Source organism: Meriones unguiculatus, chromosome 1 (assembly GCF_030254825.1).
Source record: "Meriones unguiculatus strain TT.TT164.6M chromosome 1, Bangor_MerUng_6.1, whole genome shotgun sequence".
NCBI lineage: Eukaryota > Metazoa > Chordata > Mammalia > Rodentia > Muridae > Meriones > Meriones unguiculatus.
Genome location: NC_083349.1, coordinates 1,672,724 through 1,695,765, shown reverse-complemented (window position 1 = coordinate 1,695,765; position 23,042 = coordinate 1,672,724). Strand labels below are relative to the sequence as shown.

The following is a 23,042-nucleotide window of genomic DNA, read 5'->3' as shown; positions in this document are numbered from 1 at the left end:
TAAAGCAATGGCTGGTTGTTTTTCAGGGTGAGGCGACCGAGTTCCTCACCACAAGCGAGAAATGAGGCCCGTGGTGGAGCCATAAATAGGCCCCGCCCGCAGCCCCCGTCAGCTCGCTCTGAAGGCCTGTTTCCTAGGCTACGCACGGGGACTCGTTCCCCCCTTCCGCCTAGGGGAAAGTCCCCGGACCTCGGGCAGAGAGTGCCGCGTGCGCGCGCGCGCAGACCCCTCCGCCGCACGGCTACCCCGCCAAGAAGCCCCGAGCCGAGCGGCGTGCGGCGGGGCGTCGGCCGTCAGCTCTCCTAGTGACGCAGGCAGCGCGCCCTCGGCGCGCCAACCACACGGGGCTCATTCTCAGCGCGGCTGCTCTTTTCCTGCAGCCTGGAAGACAGGGGGCAGAGGGCAGGGCGCGGCAGGGCCCTAAAGCCTGATTGCTACCAGGTGGCCTCCATGGAAAAGTAGGACACACACCAACCTGGAGCTGCTGCCAGCTGGCACGGTGCATGACACTGCCTTCAAGTCCATTCCAGTGGGAGGGGTGGCTCAGCAGCTGGCTTCTTCCTCCTCCTCTTTTCCCCCCTCCTCCTCCTCTTCTCCTTCTTCGTCCTCCTCCTCCTCCTCTTCTCCTTCTTCCTCTTCTTTTTCTTCCTCTTCTTCTTTTGAGTCGTGAACTCCAGGTTTGGCCTCAGAACTCAGCCAAGTATGCTCCTGATCTTCTGAACTACTGAGCCGATTGGCCTCACACTCATGAGCCCACACCTCAGCACCCAAGTGCTGGAAATCTGTTTTTGAGTGCTGACAAGAAGTCAGATGCTGTACCTACTGTGTTTGACACCCAAGTAGATTTTAACATTTTGAGTCAAATCCTGTGTAATCCAGGACGAACTTCGGCATGCTGTATAGGCAAGGACGCCGCGAACTTCCAGATCCTACAACCGCCTGAGTGCTGGGGCTGCAGGTGTGGTTTATTTGGTGCTGGCTCCACTCCGGGGCTGTGTGCCTCCTAGCAAGTATGCTATCAGTGGTGCCGCATCTCAAGACCCAAGTAGATTTTTTTTTAGTTCTCTGAATGTTAAAATTATTTTCAATGAATTAAAAAATAAAAACCAGGAAAGACACAGGCGTGGGACATAATTTTAAAAGTATTACTTTAATAACTACATTATTACGTTTTAAAGAAAGTACAGTGAATCTTCGTGTTGCAATGAGTGATGAGCAGTGTTTTGATTTTTACATTTTATTTCTTTTTGTGTGTCGTGTCTAGGGGTATGTGCACCCGCACGCTCCTGTGGAGGTAGGAAGGACATGGATTTTGTCTGGACTGGCTAGCCAGAGAACCCTAAGGATCTACCTGCTCCCAACACTGGCTTGGGAATGGGGATTCGAACCCGAGTTCTCATCCCTCCGTAGCAAGCAGTCTTGCTGAGCCCCCTCCCCCAGCCGTACATTTCATTTCAAAAGTTCCTCAGGGTGCTGGAGGGATTGCTCTTCCAGACGACCAGGGTTCAAATCTCAGCATTCAGGTCACAGTTACTTGTAATTCCAGCCTTCACAGGCACCTGTACAATTTATTTTTAAAAATTTGTATATGAAACAACAGATAGATAACTAGAAAATGTCTTAAGTATAAGGAAACTTTTAGCAAATATTCAGATTTCACAACAAATTTAAGAAAAGCCTTAAATACATATTAAAACATCAAATGGTCACCTTGAATGAAGAATTGGGGATTGGGAATGAAATAACAGGTTTATTTTCCTCAATTTTATACTTACTATTCCATAATTTTTAGTTTCATTTATTTACTGGCTCTGGGGAGTGAACCCAGGTCTTTGTCCCTGTATGTTGTAACCAGCACTTTTTTCCTGTTATGTTTGGGCTTAAATTGTCTTTTTAGATTTATTTATTTTATATAATGTTTTTGTTTTTTAAGATTTTGGTATGGGTGTTTTGCCTGCATAGCTGTCTGTCTGTACGCCACTTACATACCTGGTGTCCAGAGCAGTCAGAAGAGGCTGTTGGAGCCCCTGGAGCTAGATTTAGAGATGGTGGTGAGCTACCACACGGGTGCTGGGAATCAAACTCTGGACCTCTGGAAGAGTAACCAGCACTCTATGTATGTATGTATGTATGTATCTATCTATCTATCTAGATATCCATCTAGATATCCATCTATCTAGACAGGGTAGTCCCAGATGTCCTGGACTCATTTTGTAGAGCAGGCTGGCCTTGAACTCATAGAGATCCACCCGCCTCTGCCTCCAGTGCTGTGCGCCACCACTGCCCGGCTAACCAGCACTCTTAACAACTGAGCCATTGGAATCTTTTGCTTCCATGTATGCTTGTGTGACGTGTGCCTGTTTGGTGCCCTTTTCAAAAAAGAATGTGGATCTCCAGGAACTCAGTGACAGAGTGTTGTTGGCCTCCATGTGAGTGCTGGGAACCAAGCCTGGGGCCTCTGCAAGAGCAGCAAGTGCTCTTAACCTTGAGCCATCTCTCCAGCCCCCGTCTGTTTGTTTGTTTTAAATGTTGAGCTAGGGGCTGGTGCTGGGGACGAGGCCAGGGCCTTGAGCACAGGACAAGCCCTACCAATGAGCTTGCACACCCTCAGTCCATCATTATTTAGTTCATGTATGTATGTTCCTATATAAACAGGGTCTCATTTTGTAGCCTTTGCCTGGCCTGGAACTCTCTAACATAGACAAGGCTGGCCTTGAACTCACAGAGATCTGCCTGCCTTGTGAATGCTGGGTTTAAAGGTATGAGCCATCATACCCAGCTCAACTTGGTTGTTTTAAATCTACTGGTTAAAGAGTACAAATATTTCATTATCTGTGGAGTTGGACACCTGAAAAATTTTAAACTCTCAAAAACTAATTCTAGATAAAAACACATTTAGAGGAATCTGCTTGTGTCAAGGCCCCTTTGCATAGGCTCATGTTCTCTGATTCAATGTCTATGTAGAACCGATGTTTTTATTTTCTTTACTTGTTTATAGCTCCAGGAACAGTCTGACTGGCCTCTAATTTAGTGTTCCAGGATTATGGGCATGAGCCACCACGCCTGTTTTACAATGTTCTTTAAAAAGATAAGCAACAGCTGGGCTTGGCTGAGTGCACCTGCAGTCCCATCACCCAGAAGGGGAGCAGCAGCTCAAGGCCAGTCTCTACTGTCCACTGAGCTCGGACTACGTAAGACCCTGCCCCACCCCGGTGCTAATTTGAGGCATGTGAGCAGAGGGACACGTCAATGTTCACGACAGTTTAGAACTAAGATCTACAAAACATCTAAAAAGAAACGCGTGTGTCCACATGTTCCCGTGGGGCCTGGAAACCAACTGTCTTTACTTATTTCACCGTTACTCTCCGCTTTATTCTTTAAGACAGGGTCTCTCGCTGAACCAGTGAGCTCCAGTGGGCCACCGTCTCCTTCCCACCGTGTAAAGCTGAGGTTACAGACGTGTGCCACCGAGCCTGGCCTTCATGTGGTTTTCACATGCTAGGCAAGAACTTTACCGACTGACTACCCCACCCAGCCCCTGTGAAGAATGCTGCTTTCCAAGACAGAGTTTCACTGTGCAGCCCTGAAACTCCCTACTAGGCTCTCTGCAAGTGAATAACTGCAAAGACAGGCCCAATTTGCCTGAATTAGCCTAGGAAGAGATTCCCTTAATGCAGTTAATGGAGTGAGGTTCTAATGGACAGTTTGGAAGAGGTAGGTTGGGAGGAAGGATTCCAGCCTCCTCTATCTTTCGAGTCCCAATTAGTAATAATAACAGCAACAGCGATAATACACAGATGTTTCTCAGCTGGGTGTAGTGGTACATTCCTGTAATTTCAGAACTTGGTAGGTGGAGGAAGGTCAGGAATTCATATTGAGTTTGAAGCCAGCCTGGGCTACATGTATTTGCTGTAATGGAAGTACGAATTCCGAAGCCATTCCTCCTTAGAGCGTGCCATCTCCTTCATGGCGAAGTGAGCCAGATAGAAAAGATGGACATCCCATGGCTTCTGTCCTTGTTAGTCCCGTCTCACATCACCTGCTCGTCAGACTCTGGACTCAGCTGCACAACATAAAGGCCTGTGTCTACTTTCTGGTGAAGGGCACCTAGGGTTGTGGGGGATTTCTGAGAGCTCGGGTGTTGCAGGTGCTGGCACAGGGCGGGGTCTTTGTTCTTTTGCTCATCCCTCCTCTCTGCCTTCCTCTCCGGAAACCAGCAAGTTTGTCACCGTCAGTATTGGCGATGCTGAGCTGTGGAGGCCAGGTTTAAGAGACACTGGGGCTTGGGCGGTCTGTGACAACTGTCAGGGCGTGAGGAGGGCGGCCCTTGGCTCAGGACTCTGTGGTTATGGGCCAGACTCTCGCGCCTGCGGCAGTCGTGAAGGGAGATGTCAACTGCTCCTGCTCTCTACTAGCCGTCGGTGAGCTGGGCGGGGCGGGGGCTCCTGGGGGAGGGGTTACGCCGTTCCCTGTTCTGTCTGCTGCTGGCTGGGGAAGGGGGTTATGCAGGGTAGTAACCCCATATTCTCACTCCGCAGGGATCCCCTCCGTAACCGAGGCGTGGGGACTATGGACCCTCTTTGGGGTGGTGACAACGCTGCTTCTCATCTCCCTGGCGGCACTCTTGAGCCAGCGGACCTGTGGTCGGAGCAGGAATCGGGAGAGACAGGGACCGTGAGTGAAGGGTAACTGGGATGGGTTAACTGGGTGCTCCCTCTTAACTACGAAGTCCCCATTCATCTCCCAAACTTTATACTGCAGCCCTGGAGGGTCCGTGGAGGAAGTTCCCCTGTACGGGAACCTGCTCTACTTACAAACAGGTAGGCACTGTGGACGGGAGGAGCAGGGCGCAAGGGCCGGGAGCCTAGTGCACAGACAGAGATGCCAGGGGCAAGCAGCTGACCAGATTTCTGTGCCCTTGTCCCAGGACGGCTGTCTCAAGAACCAAGGCCGGAAGAACAGGGCCCATCCTCTGGAGGCCCTGCCAGGGTGAGTCAGCTGGCCGAAGAAAAGGGGAGGGAAGGAAAAGGGGACCTGTCCGGAGAACGTCTAAAAGCCTCGCCTCTCCAGGCTGCAGAGGAGGCCATGTGCTACACTAGCCTGCAGCTGCGGCCTCCTCAGGGGCGGGCCCCCAGCTCTGGGACCCCCATCAAGTACTGTGAGGTGGTGCTGGACTCTGAGTCAAAGCCGCAGGCCCTAGGTCCCGAACCGGAACTCTACGCCTCCGTGTGCGCCCAGACACGCAGAGCCAGGGCTTCCTTCCCAGATCAAGCCTATGCCAACAGCCAGCCTGCACCCAGCTGAGGAGGACCCGAATTGTGGGCACCCACGGCTCAGCTACTAGGTCAGCGACTCCTGCTGTCCCGGCTAGGACATGCCCAGTTCCTAACCAGCCTCCAGAACATTGAGCCGTTGCTGAGTGACAGGTGAAGACCTCCCCGGAACTTCCTAAGTTGCCAGGCATACATCTCAGATGTACGAAGACTCCTGGCTTCCTGAGGGTGGAGTTGCAAAGGGAGACCTCTTTGCACTTATCTTTTCTATGTTCTCCTGTAACCCCCCAACTCTTTGCTTTACACTTTGTCCTCCTTTCAGAGCTTAACTGGGTTCCCCGTCTCCCCTCTCAGTGTACCCAGATATCTCATTGTCTCCTCAGACACAGGAAGTGGGCAGGGAGGAGGAGGTAAAAGCCAGAGAGGATGTGGGTGGGTGTCGGGGCATGGGAGCCCACAACTGGAAGGCTCCTGGGGTCTCAGGCTTGGTTTCTGACCTGAAACCCTGGACGGAGAATGGTCTCCATGTTGCTATCTGGCATACCCTGGTTTTCAAATAAAGCATCTCAAAACTGTTTATATTTTAACCTGAGCGGCAGGTTGGGAACAGACTTCCCAAGTGTGGGGGTGTGAGCTTTGTCACTGTGTAGAGCATTGCTGGGGTGCCCTGCCAGGGAAGTGTTGAAGAAGTAGATGCTGGTGAAGGCTTCGAGCCTAGCTGCTTGCCCAGATGCTATTCCCGGTTCTAGAACATTTACAGGACATATATCCAGAGCCACCCGTTGCCATGTGGGGTTGAAATCTCACCAGTCCTGAACTATCCATGACTTCTTTAACTGTGTCCCCACACCTGCTGCCCAGCTCCTTCATCAGCCCCATATCCCCTGTGAGTGCTGCTTGTGCCCTTACCTGGCTTCAGCTGCCCTGTCTTTATTCTATCGGCCAAATACCTCTATTGGCCTCCTTGTCCTCCTCGTCTATCTTGTTGTTGACTATGGCAACTGTTCACTCTACCTTCTTAGTTGTCACTTATAGTCCTGGCACAGCTGTGCGTATCACTGTTCCTGTCTGGAACCCTTATCCAGTGTGTCCTGCCTGGCCAGCCGTCACCTGCCTCACTCTTGGCCTGTGCCTTCTGCACTGCATAACATGCAATAGTTGCAGGCAGGCTGGCAACAAGGAGAGAACTGTGGGCTCGGGAGCCAGACTGCCTGAGTTCAAATTCTACACCTTCCGGTCACCACTGCGAGTTCCTGAGTAACGGGGCCTCCGCTTCTGGTCTGTGTGATGGGGAAGACATTCTCGTCATTTATTATTATATGTGTTCATGAGGGAGGGTCCGCGCACGTGTGTGTGTGTGTGTGTGTGTGTGTACTTGTGGAGGCCAGTGGTTAACCCTGGATATTCCTTGTCAGGCACTGTCTATCTTGTTGTTGGATTTAAAATTTTTAAGAGTCATATTTATTAGTAGCAGTAATTGTAGAGGAATTTTCATTCAAAACATGGCTGCTCTGGCAAGAGATCACATCCAAAGACCTAGATCTGTGTGATCTGTCTGGAATACAAACACACCTGTAATCCAGGAGACAGAGGCAAGCAGATCTGAGTTCAAGGCCAGCCTGGTATAAAGAAAGTTTCAGGTTAAAAAAAAAAGCTTAGGTCCAAGAAGTCTGGTGGTACATGCCCTTAATCCCAAACTATGAAAGTAAAGTTAGTTTGTAGAAGGAAGCTCTCATGTTTGAAAGTAACGTCTAATTGAGTGGCAGAAACAGTGACAAATCAGAGAAAGATTTGACAGAATAGGATACACCCAGTTTTCATGAGAAGAAAGGAAAAAGAAAGTACTTAAGGGGCAAAGCAGAGAGAGAGAGAAAGAGAGAGAGAGAGTAGTTTTATGGGAACAGTAATAGAGAAACAGGTTGCAGAGTGAGAATTCAGGTGGAAATCAAATGAGCCCAAGAATGAGAAGGAGCCAGGAGATTAGAGCAGATTGCTGGACTTAGTTTGAAGCCAAGCAAAGCAATTCAGAGGCCAAGAAAAAAGCCAGACTGTGTAAGTCAGCTTGGAGAGGAGTTTGAGCCAGAACAGCTGAGCTGAACCGGCCAGCCAGAGCTCAGCAAGAACAAGAAAGGGTGAGCTTATTCAGCAGTAAGTCCCAGAGGCTGAAAATGTTCTAGGCCTAGGTTAAGCAGAAGGAGGCGGTAAGCCTGGGAGAGAACAACCAGGACCGCTGGTGTTTATGGGAGAGGATGAGGGGAGCAGTGTGCACAGCAGGAGTGGGTCTTTTCTCCTGTGTGGGTTCCGGGGGACTGACCGCAGCTGTCAGACTGCAAATGCCTTTACCCTCTCCCCGAAGCCCTGCTGCCACAGCCATTTTGCCAGCTCCTATCTGTTCTTCTGTTTTGTTTTTTAGGCAGGGTCCCTTACTGGGCTCTGAGGCTATTGGAGTAGGCCAGGCTGGCAGGCTACAGAGCTCCAGGAATCTACCCTCTACCTGCCCATGAACCCTCCATTCTGGGGTTACAAACGTGTGCCCTTGGGGCCTGCTGGGCTCCAACTCAGGTTCTCCTGCACAGCAAGGTCTTACCTGCTGAGCTCTTCCCAGCCCTTTTAAAACTCTTATTATTTTTGTTAATATTCATGCGTGGGGGTGTTTTGTTTGCATGTCTGTATGTGCACCACTTTTGCTCCTGGAGTCCAGGGGAGGTCAAAAGAGGGTGTTGGATCCCCTGAAACTGGAGTCACAGATGGTTGTGAATCATCATGTGGTTGGTAGGAATTGAACCTGGTCCTCGGGGGGGGGGGGGGACCTTCCAATGCTCTTAACTGCTGAGCTATCTCTACGGCTAAAATGAGTATTTTAAAAATGTGACCATTACTTTAACGTTTATGGGTGTTCTGCTGCATGTATGTCTCCGCAGTGCCCATGAAGGCCAGGAGGCAGCGTTGGGTCTCCTGGAACTAGAGTTATTAAAATTACTAGGAATTATTAAAATCAGGAAGACCTGGGGTCCTGTGGAGGACCGCATAAATGGAGTGACGAAGCAGAGACTTTACAGGTAACAAGGAAAAGGGAAGAGCAGAAAACAGTCCAGCAGGGGGCACCGCAAGGCAAAGGAGAGGAGGCCGCTCTGTAGAGCTGCTGAGGGGCGGCAAGGTGAAGGGATGGTAAAAAGGAAAAGGGCAAGCTGAGTCTGGTGGTGTGACAGAAGCCAACGGCCAAGGAGTTTGAAATCTCTGCTTCTGGTGAGGCGGGAAGAAGTCAATGAGTGAAGCACGACAGGAACTCCAGTGGCGGCTGTGTGGACTCGAGGCCTGCAGGATGGAGCTAGGCAGCAGGGCTCTTACAAAGGTGTCAAAAAATGTCGCAGAGGGCATGGGGAGGAAGTGGTGTGTCATCCATCATATCGCCCGTCTTTGTGGTCTGAACCCCATTACGGAAATAAAGCCCAGTTCCAAACTGTAAGGTTTCCTCCCAACTCCGCAGGCAGCAACACACTGCTCTGTCTAACCCTTGCGTGCTTTCCTGCAGCCCATCTATGATCCACCGCACTCTAGCAAAAAGCCCAACCTGGTGAGTTTCTTCTCCAGCTTCTGAGAGGCAGAACAGGGAAAAAGCCGAATCGCCTCCAGCCTGAGCTCCAAGCCCCTCTCTGCCAAGGGTCCCTGTCCAGCTCGACAAACTTTTTTGAGGTCTGAAGGCTACAAGAAAGGGTTTTCATTTCCATGCTTTTCTCCTTTCCATTTGCAAAGTCCCGCAGAGAGCCAGCGAACCTGCTCGGCAGAGAGGGGGTGGTAGCGGGGGCTTCTGGTCTCTGTACCTCCGAGGATGCCAACCTGGCTCTCCCTAAGGAATGCTTAGCCTGCAACCGAGGACAGGCAGGCAGGTGTGTGGGAGGAAGGGTGGTTTGGGGGCGAACACCGGATGAGGAAAACCACAGCTTCGGGATGTGGGCTTCTGAAGGCTGCTGTGCTTCTGAAGCCGCTTCAGGACATGAGAAGTCAGGCTTTGAAGAGGAGGTGATCGGAATAGCACACACACAGGATCAAGGATCAGGGCTGAGGGCGCCAAAGCGCCAACAGAGTTAGCTGACTTAGAACCCCAGCCTAGGCTCAGAGCTGAGTAAACTCCAATGCCCTCGCCAGGCGAGAGGCGGCATCGCCACCATCTCTGCGCAGGCGTGATGCGCCATGGCCCATAGTATCCTGGGAATTGTAGTCTCCTGGTTTGGAGTTGCTCTAGACTCCAGCCTGAGTCTGACTCCATGGGTTTGAAGTTGGGTAAACACCGCACTTAAACTGAGTTTTTGAAAAGCGATAGGTTTTTCTTTCTTTGCTGTTCTTAATGTGCACCTGCAGTAGAGTATGATTTGAACTCTGTTTTTCTCGGAGTCCCTGAGGCCTGTGTTCTATTCATTCTCTTCCCATCCCTTCCTAGCCTCTCAGCGCAAGGAATCAAACACCAGGGCTTCATTCCTGCTGGCCAGTTACCTACCACCGAATCACGCGCCTTCTTTTCTTTCTTTCTTTGTTTTGGTTTGGTTTCTCCTTGTTGTCCTGACTGTCCTGGAACACTCTCTGTAGACCAGACTGGCCTTGAACTCAAAGAGATCCACCTGCCCCTGCCTCTGCCTCCCCAGCACCCCCTCGCCTGGATTTTTGTTTTTCAAGATGGGGTTTCTCTGTGTAGCTCTGCCACGAGGTCTGGCTTCTTCCCTTTTTCTCTTGTCCTTTCATTAAGGTTTATACACTGGCCCCAGTCCTGAACACCTAACAGGCAAACTGAGGAAACTCGATGGCTGGTTCCTATATCCAGAACATAACCACAGTTCTGTGGAGAGTCACCGTATCTGACCCTGTGCGAATCTACCCCTCCAACTCCCTTTCTCCGTGGATTCCTTTCCCTGGTGGATCATTTCAGCTAGGGGACAGATTTTTCTGGGAAGTCACTGGAGCCTTCTCTCCTGCTGAGAACCCTTCTGTGGCCCCAGCCTTCTCTCTTGTGAGAGCTCATCTTTGATGATAGATGTAAATTTAGGGCCAGAAGGAGAAGGGTTTGGGGACCAAGGGTAAACAACAGGAAGTGAGGGACTGTAGGCTGTATCAGGCGAGGTCTACACTAGGCCTCTCCATCTTTAACCTTGCCTTTTCAGTCCATCAGTTGGGGTTAAACTCCAGGATGGTTTTGCCCACTTCGTGAGACCAGGTCTTGGTGACTTCACTTGGATCCAACCATGGGCGGAACTAGGTCTGCCTTCTGAAGGTTTTGGCCGTGTAAACTAATAAATTCCCTGTTTCGTTTCAGTCAAAGTTAGGTTTTCCATCCTGTAATCACATGAATTCTGAATAATTCTCTGTGGATAAACCAGCAGATAAGGGCTAATGATGTGGATCCACTTTCATCTTCTCAGCCCCTCCCTGAGCCACTCTGCTGGACTTATGTGCATTATCATGTTATTTGGCTCTAAGATATTAAAAAAAACAACTATCTATTCGGGGTGCGGGGGGGGGGGGCAAGCCATGGTGAACAAGCGGAGGTCAGAGGGCAACTTTTGGGAGTTGGTTATCTCCTCCACCATGTTTGTCCGGAGAATGGACTTTGGTCACCAGGCGTGGTGGCAAGTGTCCTCACCAGCTGAAAAGATGTTGAAAGATGTAAGATATTGAAGGAGGTACCAGATAAAATAATTTTGCTCTGTTTTGCTCTATTTTTGCCTTTCAGCATTTGTTTTTTCCTTCTGAGTTTATTCCTTTTCCTCTTGTGAGTCTCACAAACTTCAGTCCAACCTGGAACTTGGACTCTTCTTGCCTTTAAAGACTCCTATGTTTCTGGGATTACAGGCCTGTGCCATTAGGCCTGACATCCTGGGTCAGTCTCTCCTGAAGACAGCAGAAATGAGAGGACTAGCTGACACCCATCTTTATTACTAGGGGCTGAACCCCTGCCCCCCCCATGTAACAGCAGGACAGACCCCCCTCCCGAGTAAGGACAATCACCCGCGCTGCACCCTGAAGACAGACCGTGGCCGCCAGGTGAAGATACCAACACCAGCTTCCTCAGACAGTGGTCCATCAGACATCCCATTGCCGCTCAGAGGTGCAAACCCTGCCTACCTTCCCTCCTTTAGCAGCTCAAAGTTCCTGTTAGCTCCTTGGAAATGAACTGGGGCTGGGAGGGGTGTCGGGGATCACAGAGCTTTATTTTGTTCTCGGTTGGTTGTGTTGATTAAAGCTTGTTTCTCTACCTTATGTCCACAGACTCTGGTAACATCATTTTAAATTTTATTTTATTTTTTGTGTATGAGTGTTTCACCTACGTGTATCACTTGTACTGAGCAGGCCAGAAGGGGGCTTCCAATCCCCTGAGGCTGGAGTTATAGACAGTTGTAAGCTGCTATGTGGGCACTGGGAATTGAACCTGGGTCTTCTGGAGAGCAGTCAGTGCTCCTAACCACTGAGCCTAATCACTTCAGCCCAATAATATTTTTAGCGAATGTGTTGGTGAACTTGTTCTATAGCCTAGTTTATCAATTTCTAGAATCCTTTAGTTAGGAAAAGGTTGGAAGATCTGGTCTAAACCTACAGTGCTTCCAGGGGCCACTCCAGGCCTCTCTGTGAACATGTCCAGGGTTGGGGACTTTATTGTTTGCGAAGCACTATTTCCATTCTTTGTGATCCTACAACCAAATCTGCTGCCTTGTTATTCTTCTCCTGTTCTGCTGGCTGACTTACAACCAAGTAGCCTTTTCCTTTCTGTTTTGTTTTTTGATTTTTAAAAACTACACTCTATTTGTTTGTGCTCAATCACACACACATGGGACAACTTGAGAAAGTTAAGTCAGTTCTCTCTCTCTTCTCTTTTTTGGTTTTTCTGTGTCACCCTTGCTGTCCTGGAACTCATTCTATAGACCAGACTGGCTTTGAACTCAGAGATCTCCCACCTCTGCCTCCCAAGTGCTGGGATAAAGGTGCGTGCCACCACCGCCTGGCTGGGGCAGTCAGTTCTCTACTTCCACCTCAGCTGGGTTCCAGAGGACATGGTCACGTTTGGTGGGAGGTGCTGTCACAGGGTGAGCTGTTTTATGTACTTTTTAATGCAGTGCTAAAGACCATGACAGAGAGCAACGAGGAAAGAGTTTAGTTTCCTTGTCAGTCACAGAGTGGAGCCAATGAAGGAACTCCAGCTGAGGGAGAACCTGGAGGCAGGAACTGAAGCAGATCCAGGAAGCCTGGTACTGGTTTGCTCAGCTTGCTTTCTTATGTAACCTAGGACAACCTACCCAGGGTAGCAGTGCCTGCAGTGGGGTGGGCCCTCCTAAACACTCATTAATCAAGAAAATGTTCCACAGACTTGACGATAGGCCAATCTGATGGTGCAATCCCTCAATTGTGATTCCCTCTTCCCACGTGTCAAGTTGACAAAATGGACCCTGTAGAGCCATCCTGTGAGCCCTTGATCAGAATCCCTCCTGAAGCGGTTCCTTTGCAGGAATAATCTACATGAAATGGGAGGTTATGCTGAGAGGAAGACTGGAGCAAACTAGAGGCCTAGGAGAGTGGGATGCGCTGTGGTTCGTGACTGGCAGCACAGCCTCAGGGCCTGGAGAGTGCAGGCCTTTATGCTTCTGCCTCCCCATCCCTGTCTCTGTCACCGATTCTGTTGCTGTAGTCTTACTTCTTCCCAGTTTGCAAACCTTTTCCCCTACCTTAGCCTCAAAACAGCTCCATATTTCTTTTTGCCTTTGGCCTCCATTTAAGGATAGAAATAGTGTGTACACGTGCTTTTTAAAGGTTAAGAGTGAGCCTGGCAACATAGCACACTCCTTCAATCCCAGCATTGAAGCAGAAGCAGGGGATCCCTGTGATGAGCCTGTCCTTTCTGCACCCCCTTTGACAACACCCAGCTATAGGCTGGAATTAACCCAGCTCTGCTGGTCTCCAGCAGGGAAAATTCCCTGCAGACAATTCTAGAGGACACCTCAGCCAAGATCAAGGACTGTCTGGAAGAAAGCAGTTCTAGAAGCAGACGGCTTTCAGTCAGAACCAGTACATTGACTGGTCTTTATGACTTCCCCCAAAACTGCTGATGGGTTGACTTTCTCAGACCATGTAATGAGGAGAATGCAAGCAAACCAGAGGGCAAAGGGACCTGCTGGCAGAGATGGGTGAATCCCTGATAGAAAATTATGTGACTTTGAAAGCACAAAACATTTTCTTGAACTACAGAATGTGATCTCAAAGCTAAGAATTCCCACAGATAAAACAAAGGAAAGTCTCTAAACAAGCCTAGAAAATTTAAAAGAAATATCTCAAAGCATTTGACAAAAATACAAACATGCAAATTCTGTGGTGAATGATGGGAGTCAAACAGAACCAGGAAATTCACCATGCAAAGGCTGTGGGTTCCCAGAGAAAAAGCAACACAGAGGTTATAAAAATGATAGCTGTTGCTTCTCTAGGCTGAAGGAGAACTTACCCCCTTATTTGACAGAAAAGAAAGAAACACACTCAGCTATGTACAAGTAAAAAGAAAGCCTTAAAACTCAAAGTGATGTAGAAAATCTTACATGCTTGAGGCCAGCAAGCAGCTTCCTTTAACTGCAGTTCTAGTTCACCAAAATTAAATGTGGGCTAATAAGAGAAATGACTGCACCACGAACCGAGCGAAAGAGGCATGAAAGATTTGTGAAGGCTTGTAAACATCTCAAAGCGTCCCACTTGAGACACGGTTTTGAGAAAACACTCTAAGCAGACTGCAGATGTCAGAACAGAGATGTCAAGAGAAGATGAAAGAGAACAATGGAGGGGAACGAGCCATGACCTATATATTTATATCTAAATCTATTTATAACATGTAATATACATGCTAAATAAGAACTCAAGACAGATGGAACACACTGTAGGGGAAATTCTATCAAAGACTGAATGATCTCAGTTAACCTCTAGAGTCGGGTGGCAGGGATCCTGCATAGGCAGCTGCACTCCAGAAGTGTAATAGAGGAGACAGAGGAAAACGGAACGTTAACGTCTAAAGATCACATTTCATTGGGGCAGGAGGGTAATCTAACATCATAAGAAGAGTTGTGTCTTTATGTGCTAGAAGTCATGTGTGTCTCAGAGCACCAGCTGGGGCTATAATTATATGAATCTGGTTGTTGTTGTTGTTGTTTGTTTTTTTTGACACAGAGTGTTGGTATGTACCCCATGCTGGCCTTGAACTCTCAGTCTTTATGTCTCAACCTTGTGAGTGCTGGGAATAAAACAGAACAAACAATATGGAGGGCCAAATACATCACCTATGAGAGTAAATGCAAGTGAGCCTAACTCTGCTATTATAAGACTAGTTGTTTTATACATCAAATTCAGATGAATATTTACTTAAGGGAAATACACAGCAAAGTTTCAAGACAAAGATAAAGAAGAACGATACCAGAAAAACAAACAAAAGCAGATTATGCTGATTTCAAACTAGTAGAATTCAATCAAGGGGAGGACTGGAGAGATGGTTCAACAGTTAAGACCACTGGCTGCTCTTTCAAAGGACCCAGGTTTAAATCCTAGCACCCACATAGCAGTTTACAAATGTCTGTAATTTCAGGTCCAGGAGATCTGACATTCTCACAAAGACATACATGGAGGCAGACACAAATGTAAATAGAATAAAATACTAATTTTTAAAAAAAGGCATCAGGGGAAGAAACAGGATGGAATTTGGAAGCAATAAAAAAAAAATCTTTTTTTTCTTAATTTTTTTCATTTCCTTTTCTTTTTGGACTTGCTTTACCTTATTTTATGTGTATGATTGTTTTGCTTGTGTGTACCTCTGTACACCCTATAAGTGCCTGATTCCTGCAGCGGTCAGAAGAAAATGTCAGACCACCTGGAACTACCATGCAGGTTCTGGGACTTGAACCTGGGTTCTCTGCAAGAACAATAAGTGCTCTTAACTACTGAGCAAACATCAGCCCCCTTTCTTCTCTGTTAAAGAAGTTATCACATGTATTTATTTACTTATTGTGGAGGGAGGGAATGTGCACCCCAGAGGATAGCTTCTAGAGATTAGCTCTCTCTTTCTGCCATGTAAACACCGAGGGCCTGAGCACAGATCTCAGGCTTGGCAGCAAGTGCCTCTGCCTGCTGAGCCAGCTCATCAGCTAGGACAATAAATAATTTAAAAAGTCAGCTTCCCAAAATGGAAGTGTATAGTTAATGTAATTCCAAACTTAAAATTCCAATCTTAAAGAATGGGCAAGAAAAAAAAATGTTATTGACTGAGAGAGCTCTGGGAGATGGCTCCGGCATAAGGCACTTGATGTGCAAGAATGAGGACATGAGTTCAAATCCTCGGACCTCACGTAAAGTGACAGCAAGGGTCCCTAACCCCAGTGCTCCTGCGGAGAGATGGGAATTAGCGGCTCACGCACACGCACACATGCAAACATGTGCACACACACAGAGATTATTTCGAGTGAGACTAAGGAGTCATTTCAGTGGTACAGTTCTTGCCTTGCATGTGGGAAACCCAGCATTTAATACCCATCACCATAAAAATAGTGAGAAAAGTTTACCAAATATCAGTTGTGGGAACTTTTCTGGGGAAAATGTAAACAAAGTTCTACTTCTAGAGAGTGCATAGGTTGCACACCAAAGAATAATCCTACAGATATTCCAGGTGCAGACTGGTGAGTTTATCGGGCTCACTTATACACCCTGAGTCGGGGGCACTTTCAGGAGGAGTGACCCCACAGCAGTCACCACCAAAAGGCCTCAACCCCGCAGCCAGCACAGTGGGAGCTCCCACTTCAGTTCGCCCTGTGTGGACCATCACCTCCCGAGAGCAGCTTGTACAGAATTACACACAGCTGGGTAGGAGGGTCAGGCTGGAATCTCAGATCAGGGCTGGACGACCAGCTCCACCCCTTCCTCCACGAGAGTGTTACCAGGCTTGATCCTTAGGTCTGGTCCCAACTGCCCTGAAGATGCTAAGGATGTTATGCTGGGAAGACAAGATTCTGCAACACTGCGCACCTTCCTGCGTCCCTCACACTCCTTCTGCCCCTCCCAGTGTCCCTGCCTGGCGGAGATACACACCTGGGTATTTGCTTCCACTGCCAGGGAACACTGGGCCACAACACGACAGCAACGGTCACTCTTCACAAGTTTCATTGAATATAAGTCTTTCAATTATGTTTGTGTGCATGCCTGCGTGTGTGTGTGTGTGTGTGTGTGTGTGCATACCTGCGTGTGTGTGTGTGTGTATGTGTGTGTGTGTGTGTGTGTGTATGCCTGTGTGTGTGCATGCCTGCGTGTGTGTGTGTGTGTGCGCATACCTGTGTGTGTGTGTGTATGTGTGTGTGTGTGTGTGTGTATGCCTGTGTATGTGTGAGGTGTGAGGCTTGGGAGGTCAGAGGACAACGTGAGAGAATTGGTTCTCCTCTTCTCCTTTGTGAGCTCTAGAGACCTTTACCCGCTGAGCTGAGCTGTCTTGTCAGCCTCTTTTCAGCAAATGCTGCTTACTTAAAAACCAAGCTTCCCAGTCATTAAACATCTCCCAACCAAAAAAAAGCCCAGGGCCAGATGGTTTTAGCATAGAATTCTACCAGACTTTCAAATAAGAGCTAATACCAACACCCCTCAAACTATTCCACAAAATGGAAACAGAAGGAACATTGCCAAACTCATTCTATGAGGACATAGTCACCCTGATACCTAAACTACACAAAGACTCACAAAAAAAGAGAACTTCAGACCAATTTCCCATATGAACATTTATGCAAAAATACTCAATAAAACACTTGCAAACCCAAACCAAGAACACATCAAAGATATCATCCACCATGATCAAGTAGGCTTCATCCCAGGCATGCAGGGGCAGTTCAACATATGAAAATCCATCAGTGTAATCCACCATATAAGGAAACTGAAAAAAAAAAAAAAAAAAAAAGAAAAAACCCACGTGATCATCTCATTAGATACTGAAAAAGCCTTTGATAAAATCCAACACCCAGTCATGTTGAAAGTCTTGGAGAGGGGCTAGAGAGATGGCTCAGAGGTTAAGAGCACTGGCTCCCAACCATCTACAATGAGATCTGGTCCCTCTTCTGGCTATGCAGACAGAACACTATACATAATAAATCTAAAAAAAAAAAAAAAAAAAAAAAAAAAACAACTTAAAAGTCTTGGAGAGATCTGAGCTATAAGGTACATACATAACATAATAAAGGCAAAATATACAGCAAACCTATAGCCAACATCAAACTAAATGGAGATTAATTAAATCAGTCCCACTGAAATCAGGGACAAGACAAGTCTGCCCATTCTCCGTATCACTTCAACACAGTACTTGAATTCCTAGCTAGAGCAATAAGACAACTAAAGGAGATCAAGGGGATATAAATCGGAAAAGAAGACATTACATTATCGCTATTTGCAAATGACATAATAGTATACATAAGTGAGACCCCAAATTCTACCAGGGAATTCCTGTAGCTGATAAACAACCTTAGTAAGTGGCTGGATAAAAAAATTAACTACAAAAAAATAAAATCAGTATCCCCCCTTAATACAAGTGATAAATGGGCTGAGGAAGAAATTAGGAAACAAAACCTTTTACTAAAGCCACAAATTATATATAATATCCTGGTATAACTCTTATTAAACAAGTGAAAGTCCTGTATGACAAAACTTCAAGTCTCTGAAGAAAGAAATTAAAGAAGAAATCAGAAGATGGAAAGATCTCCCATTCTCATGGATCAGTAGGATTAACATAGTAAAAATTGACATCTTATAAAAAAACAATATACAGATTCAACACAATTCTTATCAAAATTCCAATATAATTCTTTACAGACCTGGAAACAACAATTCTCAACTTCATATGAAAAAGTAAAAAACCCAGGATAGCTAAAACAATCCTGTACAATAAAAGAACTTCTCTGATTTCAAGATATACTGAGCAATAGTAATAAAAATCATGGTATTGGCATAAAAACAGACAAGTAGATCAATGGAATAAAATTGAAGACCCAGAAATAAACCCACACACCTACAGACACTTGATTTTTTACAAAGAAGCCAAAACAGTACAATGGGGAGAAAAAGCATCTTCAATAAATGGTGCTAAACTAATTGGATGTATGTAGAAGAATGCAAATAGATTCATATTTATCACCCTGCACAAAACTCAACTCCAAGTGAATCAAAGACCTCAACAGAAAACTGGATACACTAAATCTAATAGAAGAGAAAGCAGGGACTAGCTTTGAACTCATTGGCACAGGAGACAACTTTCTGAATAGAACACCAATAGCTTAGGCACTGAGACCAACAATTAATACAGGAGACCTCATAAAACTGAAAAGCTTCTATAAGGCAAAGGACACTGTCAATAGGACAAAACGGCATCCTACAGAATGAGAAAAGATCTTCACCAATCCTACATTTGACAGTGGGCTAATATCCAAAATATATAGAGAACTCAAGAAACATCCTTAGTTATCAGGAAAATGCAAATCAAAATGACTCTGAGATTCCATCTTACAGAATGGCTAAGATAAAAAACTCAAATGTCAGCACATGTTGGCGAGGATGTGGAGAAAGGGAAACCCTCCTCCATTGTTGATGGGAGTGCAAAGTTGGCTCAACCACTTTGGAAATCAATCTGGAGGTTTCTCAGAAAATTGGGAATAGTTCTACCTCAAGACTCAGCTATATGCCCACTTTTGGGCATATACTGGAAAGATGCTCCTCCATACCAGCTTGATTTGCAATAGCCAGAAACTGGAAACAACCCAGATGTCCTTCAGCTGAGGAATGGATACAGAAAACATGATACATTTACACAATGGAATACTACTGAGATGTTAAAAATAAGGACATAAAAATAAATTTAAATTTAAAAAAAGGACATCATGAAATTTGCAGGCAAATGGATGGAACTAGAAAAGTTCATCCTGAGTAAGGTAAAACAGACTCAGAAAGACATGAATAGTAGGTACATGACTATTATCCTTATATACAGGATAACCATACTAAAACCCACAAACTCAAAGAAAGCAAGGAGGGCTTAATGGAGGATGCTTGAATCTCACTCAGAAGAGGAAATAAAATAGACATATGAAGTAGATGGAGGGAGAGAGTTAGGTGGGAGAGAGGGTGGGGATGGGAATCAGGTGTGGGGAGAGTGGGGGGAGGTGAGGAGGGAGGACTGGGAGAGAAAACAAAAAATCTGTTGGGTGGGTATCCCTGGAACAGGGGGGACTCCTGGGTATCTGTGGGGATGAAAGACCTTAGCTGAGACTTCTAGCAGCAGGAGGAACTTCAGTGGAGGGAGAGGGACACCAACCCACCCATAAAACCTTCAACCCAAAACTTATCCTGCCTACAAGATGTGCAGGATAAAGATGGAGCAGAGACTGAGGGAGTGTCCACACAGTGACTCACCCACCCCATGGGAGAAAACCAAACTCTGTCACTAGAAGTGTTGCTCTGCTGTGCTTACAGACAGGAGCCTAGCATAAATGTCTTCTGAGAGACCTTGTCCAGCAGCTGATGGAAACCGATGCAGAGACCCACAGCCAAACAATAGGCCAGGTTTGGGGAGTTTTGTGGAAACTGGGAAGAAGGATAGAGGGAACCAGAGTGGTTAAGAATACCACGAGAAGACCTACAGAGTCAACTAACCTGGGCCCATGGGGGCTCACAGAGACTGAACCACCAACCAAAGAGCGTGCATGGGCTGGACCTAGACCCCTTACACCTATGTAGCAGATGTGCAGCTTGGTCATCATGTGGATCCCCTAACAATGGGAGGAGGGGCTGTCTCTGACTCTATTGCCTGCCTTTGGATCCCTTGCCCCTAGCTAGGCTGCCTTGTCTAGCCTCAGTGGGAGAAGATGTGCTTAATTCCATTGAGACTTTAGGTGCCAAAGTGAGTTGGTACCCCTTGGGGGCCTCCCCTTCTCTGAGAAGAAGGAGGAGGGAAAAATGGGGGGAGGAAGATGTGAGGGAAGAGTGGAAAGAGAGGAGGGAGGGGGCTAGAATCAGGTTGTAAATAAATTAAATAAATGAAAACAACAACAAAACAAAAACAAGCTTCCTAGCCAGGCAGTAGTGGTGAAGGCCTTTGATTCCAGCACTTGGAAGCAGAGGCAGGTGGATCTCTATGAGTTCAAGGCCATCCAAGATATCCAGGGCTACACAGAGAAACCCTGTTTTGAAAATTATGAAAACAAACAAACAAAAAAAAACCAACCTAAACAACAATAAAACAAAAACACAACAAACAAAAAACAAGGTTCCTTAATCAAGGCTGACAGCAGCAATAAACTATGGACCTAAAACTAAATATTTAGAAAACAATTTGACAGAGCTATCATATCCCGTTAAGAAAGCAGTTGCTGCCAGGTGTAGTGGAGCAGGCCCTTAATTCCAGCACTCAGGGAGGCAGAGGCAGGCAGATTGATATGAGTTCAAGGCCATGAGTACCAGGCCAGCCTGGTCTACAAAGTGAGTCCAGGACAGCCAGGACTACACAGAGAAACCTTGTCGTATTAAAACAAAAACAAAAAACTGAAAGAAAGCAGTTGCTTCCTCACTAGGGCCTGAGACCTCCTCAGCCACAGGTTTTTGTTCTGGTTGACAGTTCCAGATGTAAATTCTGCCTTTTGGAGTAAGCCTTAAATCCAATCAGAAAGTTTGTGGTTGTATCCATTAGCTGTTTGTGCCACTATTACACTAACTGGCACAACTCCAGTAGCATTTTCATAGTGTAGCTCCAGAGTCCGAGGCTCAGACTGCTGGAACAATTCTCCCCCAGCAGTCTGCACAGCCCCTTACAGCACTATGAACTAGCCAGCAGGGAGAGGACCCCCAGCCCCGTTTCATATTGGTTTCTTCAGATTCTGCAACAAAAGAATACAGTGTCTTCAGCAATAGGGTCTTAAACATCTCGTTCTGTCTTCTGGGCAGCTGACTGAGCCAGTTTTGCTGTCAACTTGTCATAGCCAACTGAGAAATTCCCAGATCAAATTGGTCTGGAGCAGTGTCTGTGAGAGACTGTGAGCAGCGCCCCTACAGGTGGGCTGGGCTGTCTGAGACAGACAGCCTTTAGCATGATAATGAGTGAGCTGGTAAGCAGCGGTCCTAACTGATTGAGTTCCTGCCCTGACTTCTGCTGTAGCTTCCTTATAACCCTCTTTTGTGTACACTACTTCCTGAGGCTGAAAGGTATTCTCTGATTCATCAGCCATTCTTGGATGTCTCTACTTTCTTGACAAATAAATTTCACCAAGAAGGCATGCCGCTCCGTAACACACAGAGGAAGATAGCCCCACTGGGATAGCCCTCACAGACTTTCACTGAGACTTTCCCTCAAGGAAGACAATTCAGCTTCAATTGCATTTCTTATTACCCATAAAAGGGGCCATGCACACGTGGCCACAGTGAGGTTGTTCCATTCCACTGCACATGAAGATGGCCACCTCAAAATCCCCTGAAGACACGGCGCCCGTGGACAGTTGAGCTTCAGATATACCTCTCATCACTGCAGCAGAGACAAAGTCCCTGGTCTCTGCAAACTCATCCTAGGTTCTGCATCAACTGATTCTTGAACTTTCCTTGAGTAAATATAAATAAATATGTACACTTTCCATATAGGGAACAATTCTACTGATGTCCAGCTTGATGAAGCAATGAGTTTATTTGACTGACAGAGCTTGAGTAGTTACAAAAGTGTGGGTGACCTCAAAGCAGTCATGCCACTGAGATGTCTAACCCAGCGTGGGTAACAGCTTCCCTGTGGCTGTGACTGGAGCCCCCTTAGCTAACCATCTGACTGTGAAGACCTTCTGCAATCACTGCAGCAGGCGAGGGCTTACACACGTCCAGGATGAAAGTGTAAGAGTGGCTGGGATTTCAGATTAGAGTCTCGGGTTTCTCTCCATGCTCTTCTATGAGGAAAAGTCAACAGACTTGATCTTGAGAGTTTCTTGCAGGCAGTCACAGCTGCACTGATAAGATGGCAGTGGCTCTTTTGATGGGAGAGCAGCATTCTCCAACACAGTGCAGCCTGTAAGGTAAGGTAAAGGACAAAGATTACCCAGTGGGATGAAGGAAAGAAGCCCAAAGTGGGTGAGTATTCATATAAAAATGTGACAATTTCACCGGAAAAATATGGAAATGGTATTGGTGCAGCCTAAACCCTTAGTGAGTGACTTGCACCCCAGGTTGGCATTAGAGCCTGCTGTGTGAAAACATAACTTTTTCTGTTTCGCCACAGCCTTAGGGCTGATTCAGGTTCCAGTCTGCCCCCATGGGTCCTTGCTTATCCTTACTCTCCCCAGTTTTCCCATCCCACTGAGCCTACTCTGCAGATTCCAAGCTTCAGCATCAGGAGTGAAGGGGTGTGTGGGGCACGTGTGTACAGAACCACCTTCCATCGAATACATTTAGGAGATTTATTAGGCAATTTTGTCTTTGTGTGACCACCATAGGCTCCTATACTCCTTGGCTATATGATAGAGCCTTTTGTCCCTGGTATACAAACTTCTATGCCATGTTTCTGCATGAAATAATGTGGGACACTGTAACATAACGGTATTTATCTATCTAAACAAAAAGTATTAGGCAGAAAGACATCTTTTTAGCTCCATTATAATCTTGTGATATTCTGTATTTTCTCTGTCAGTAACCAAAATACTGTTGTGAAGAATGGCGTGTGGTAGGACATGCCTGCAATCTCAGCATTTGGAAGACCAGGAAGAATGATCA

General features: G+C 46.8%; 1 protein-coding gene across 1 annotated transcript; it reads left to right on the top strand.

The window, feature by feature from the left end:
* The first annotated feature begins 4,235 nt into the window (after positions 1-4,235).
* Positions 4,236-5,841, top strand: Sit1 (signaling threshold regulating transmembrane adaptor 1). Its single transcript, XM_060387411.1, has 4 exons — positions 4,236-4,421; positions 4,539-4,674; positions 4,762-4,820; positions 4,928-5,841. The coding sequence occupies exons 1-4, from the start codon at positions 4,349-4,351 to the stop codon at positions 5,302-5,304; spliced, it is 645 nt and encodes a 214-aa protein (XP_060243394.1). The 5' UTR covers positions 4,236-4,348; the 3' UTR covers positions 5,305-5,841.
* Positions 5,842-23,042: the final 17,201 nt, after the last annotated feature.

What these genes read in the sequence shown, in the direction of transcription:
- Sit1 (XM_060387411.1), top strand. Translation starts at nt 4,349, where the DNA reads ATGGGCCAGACTCTCGCGCCTGCGGCAGTCGTGAAGGGAGATGTCAAC. An exon ending in AATCGGGAGAGACAGGGACC is followed by an intron (nt 4,675 to 4,761) that starts GTGAGTGAAGGG and finishes TTTATACTGCAG; the next exon opens with CCCTGGAGGGTCCGTGGAGG. An exon ending in CCTGCTCTACTTACAAACAG is followed by an intron (nt 4,821 to 4,927) that starts GTAGGCACTGTG and finishes CCCTTGTCCCAG; the next exon opens with GACGGCTGTCTCAAGAACCA.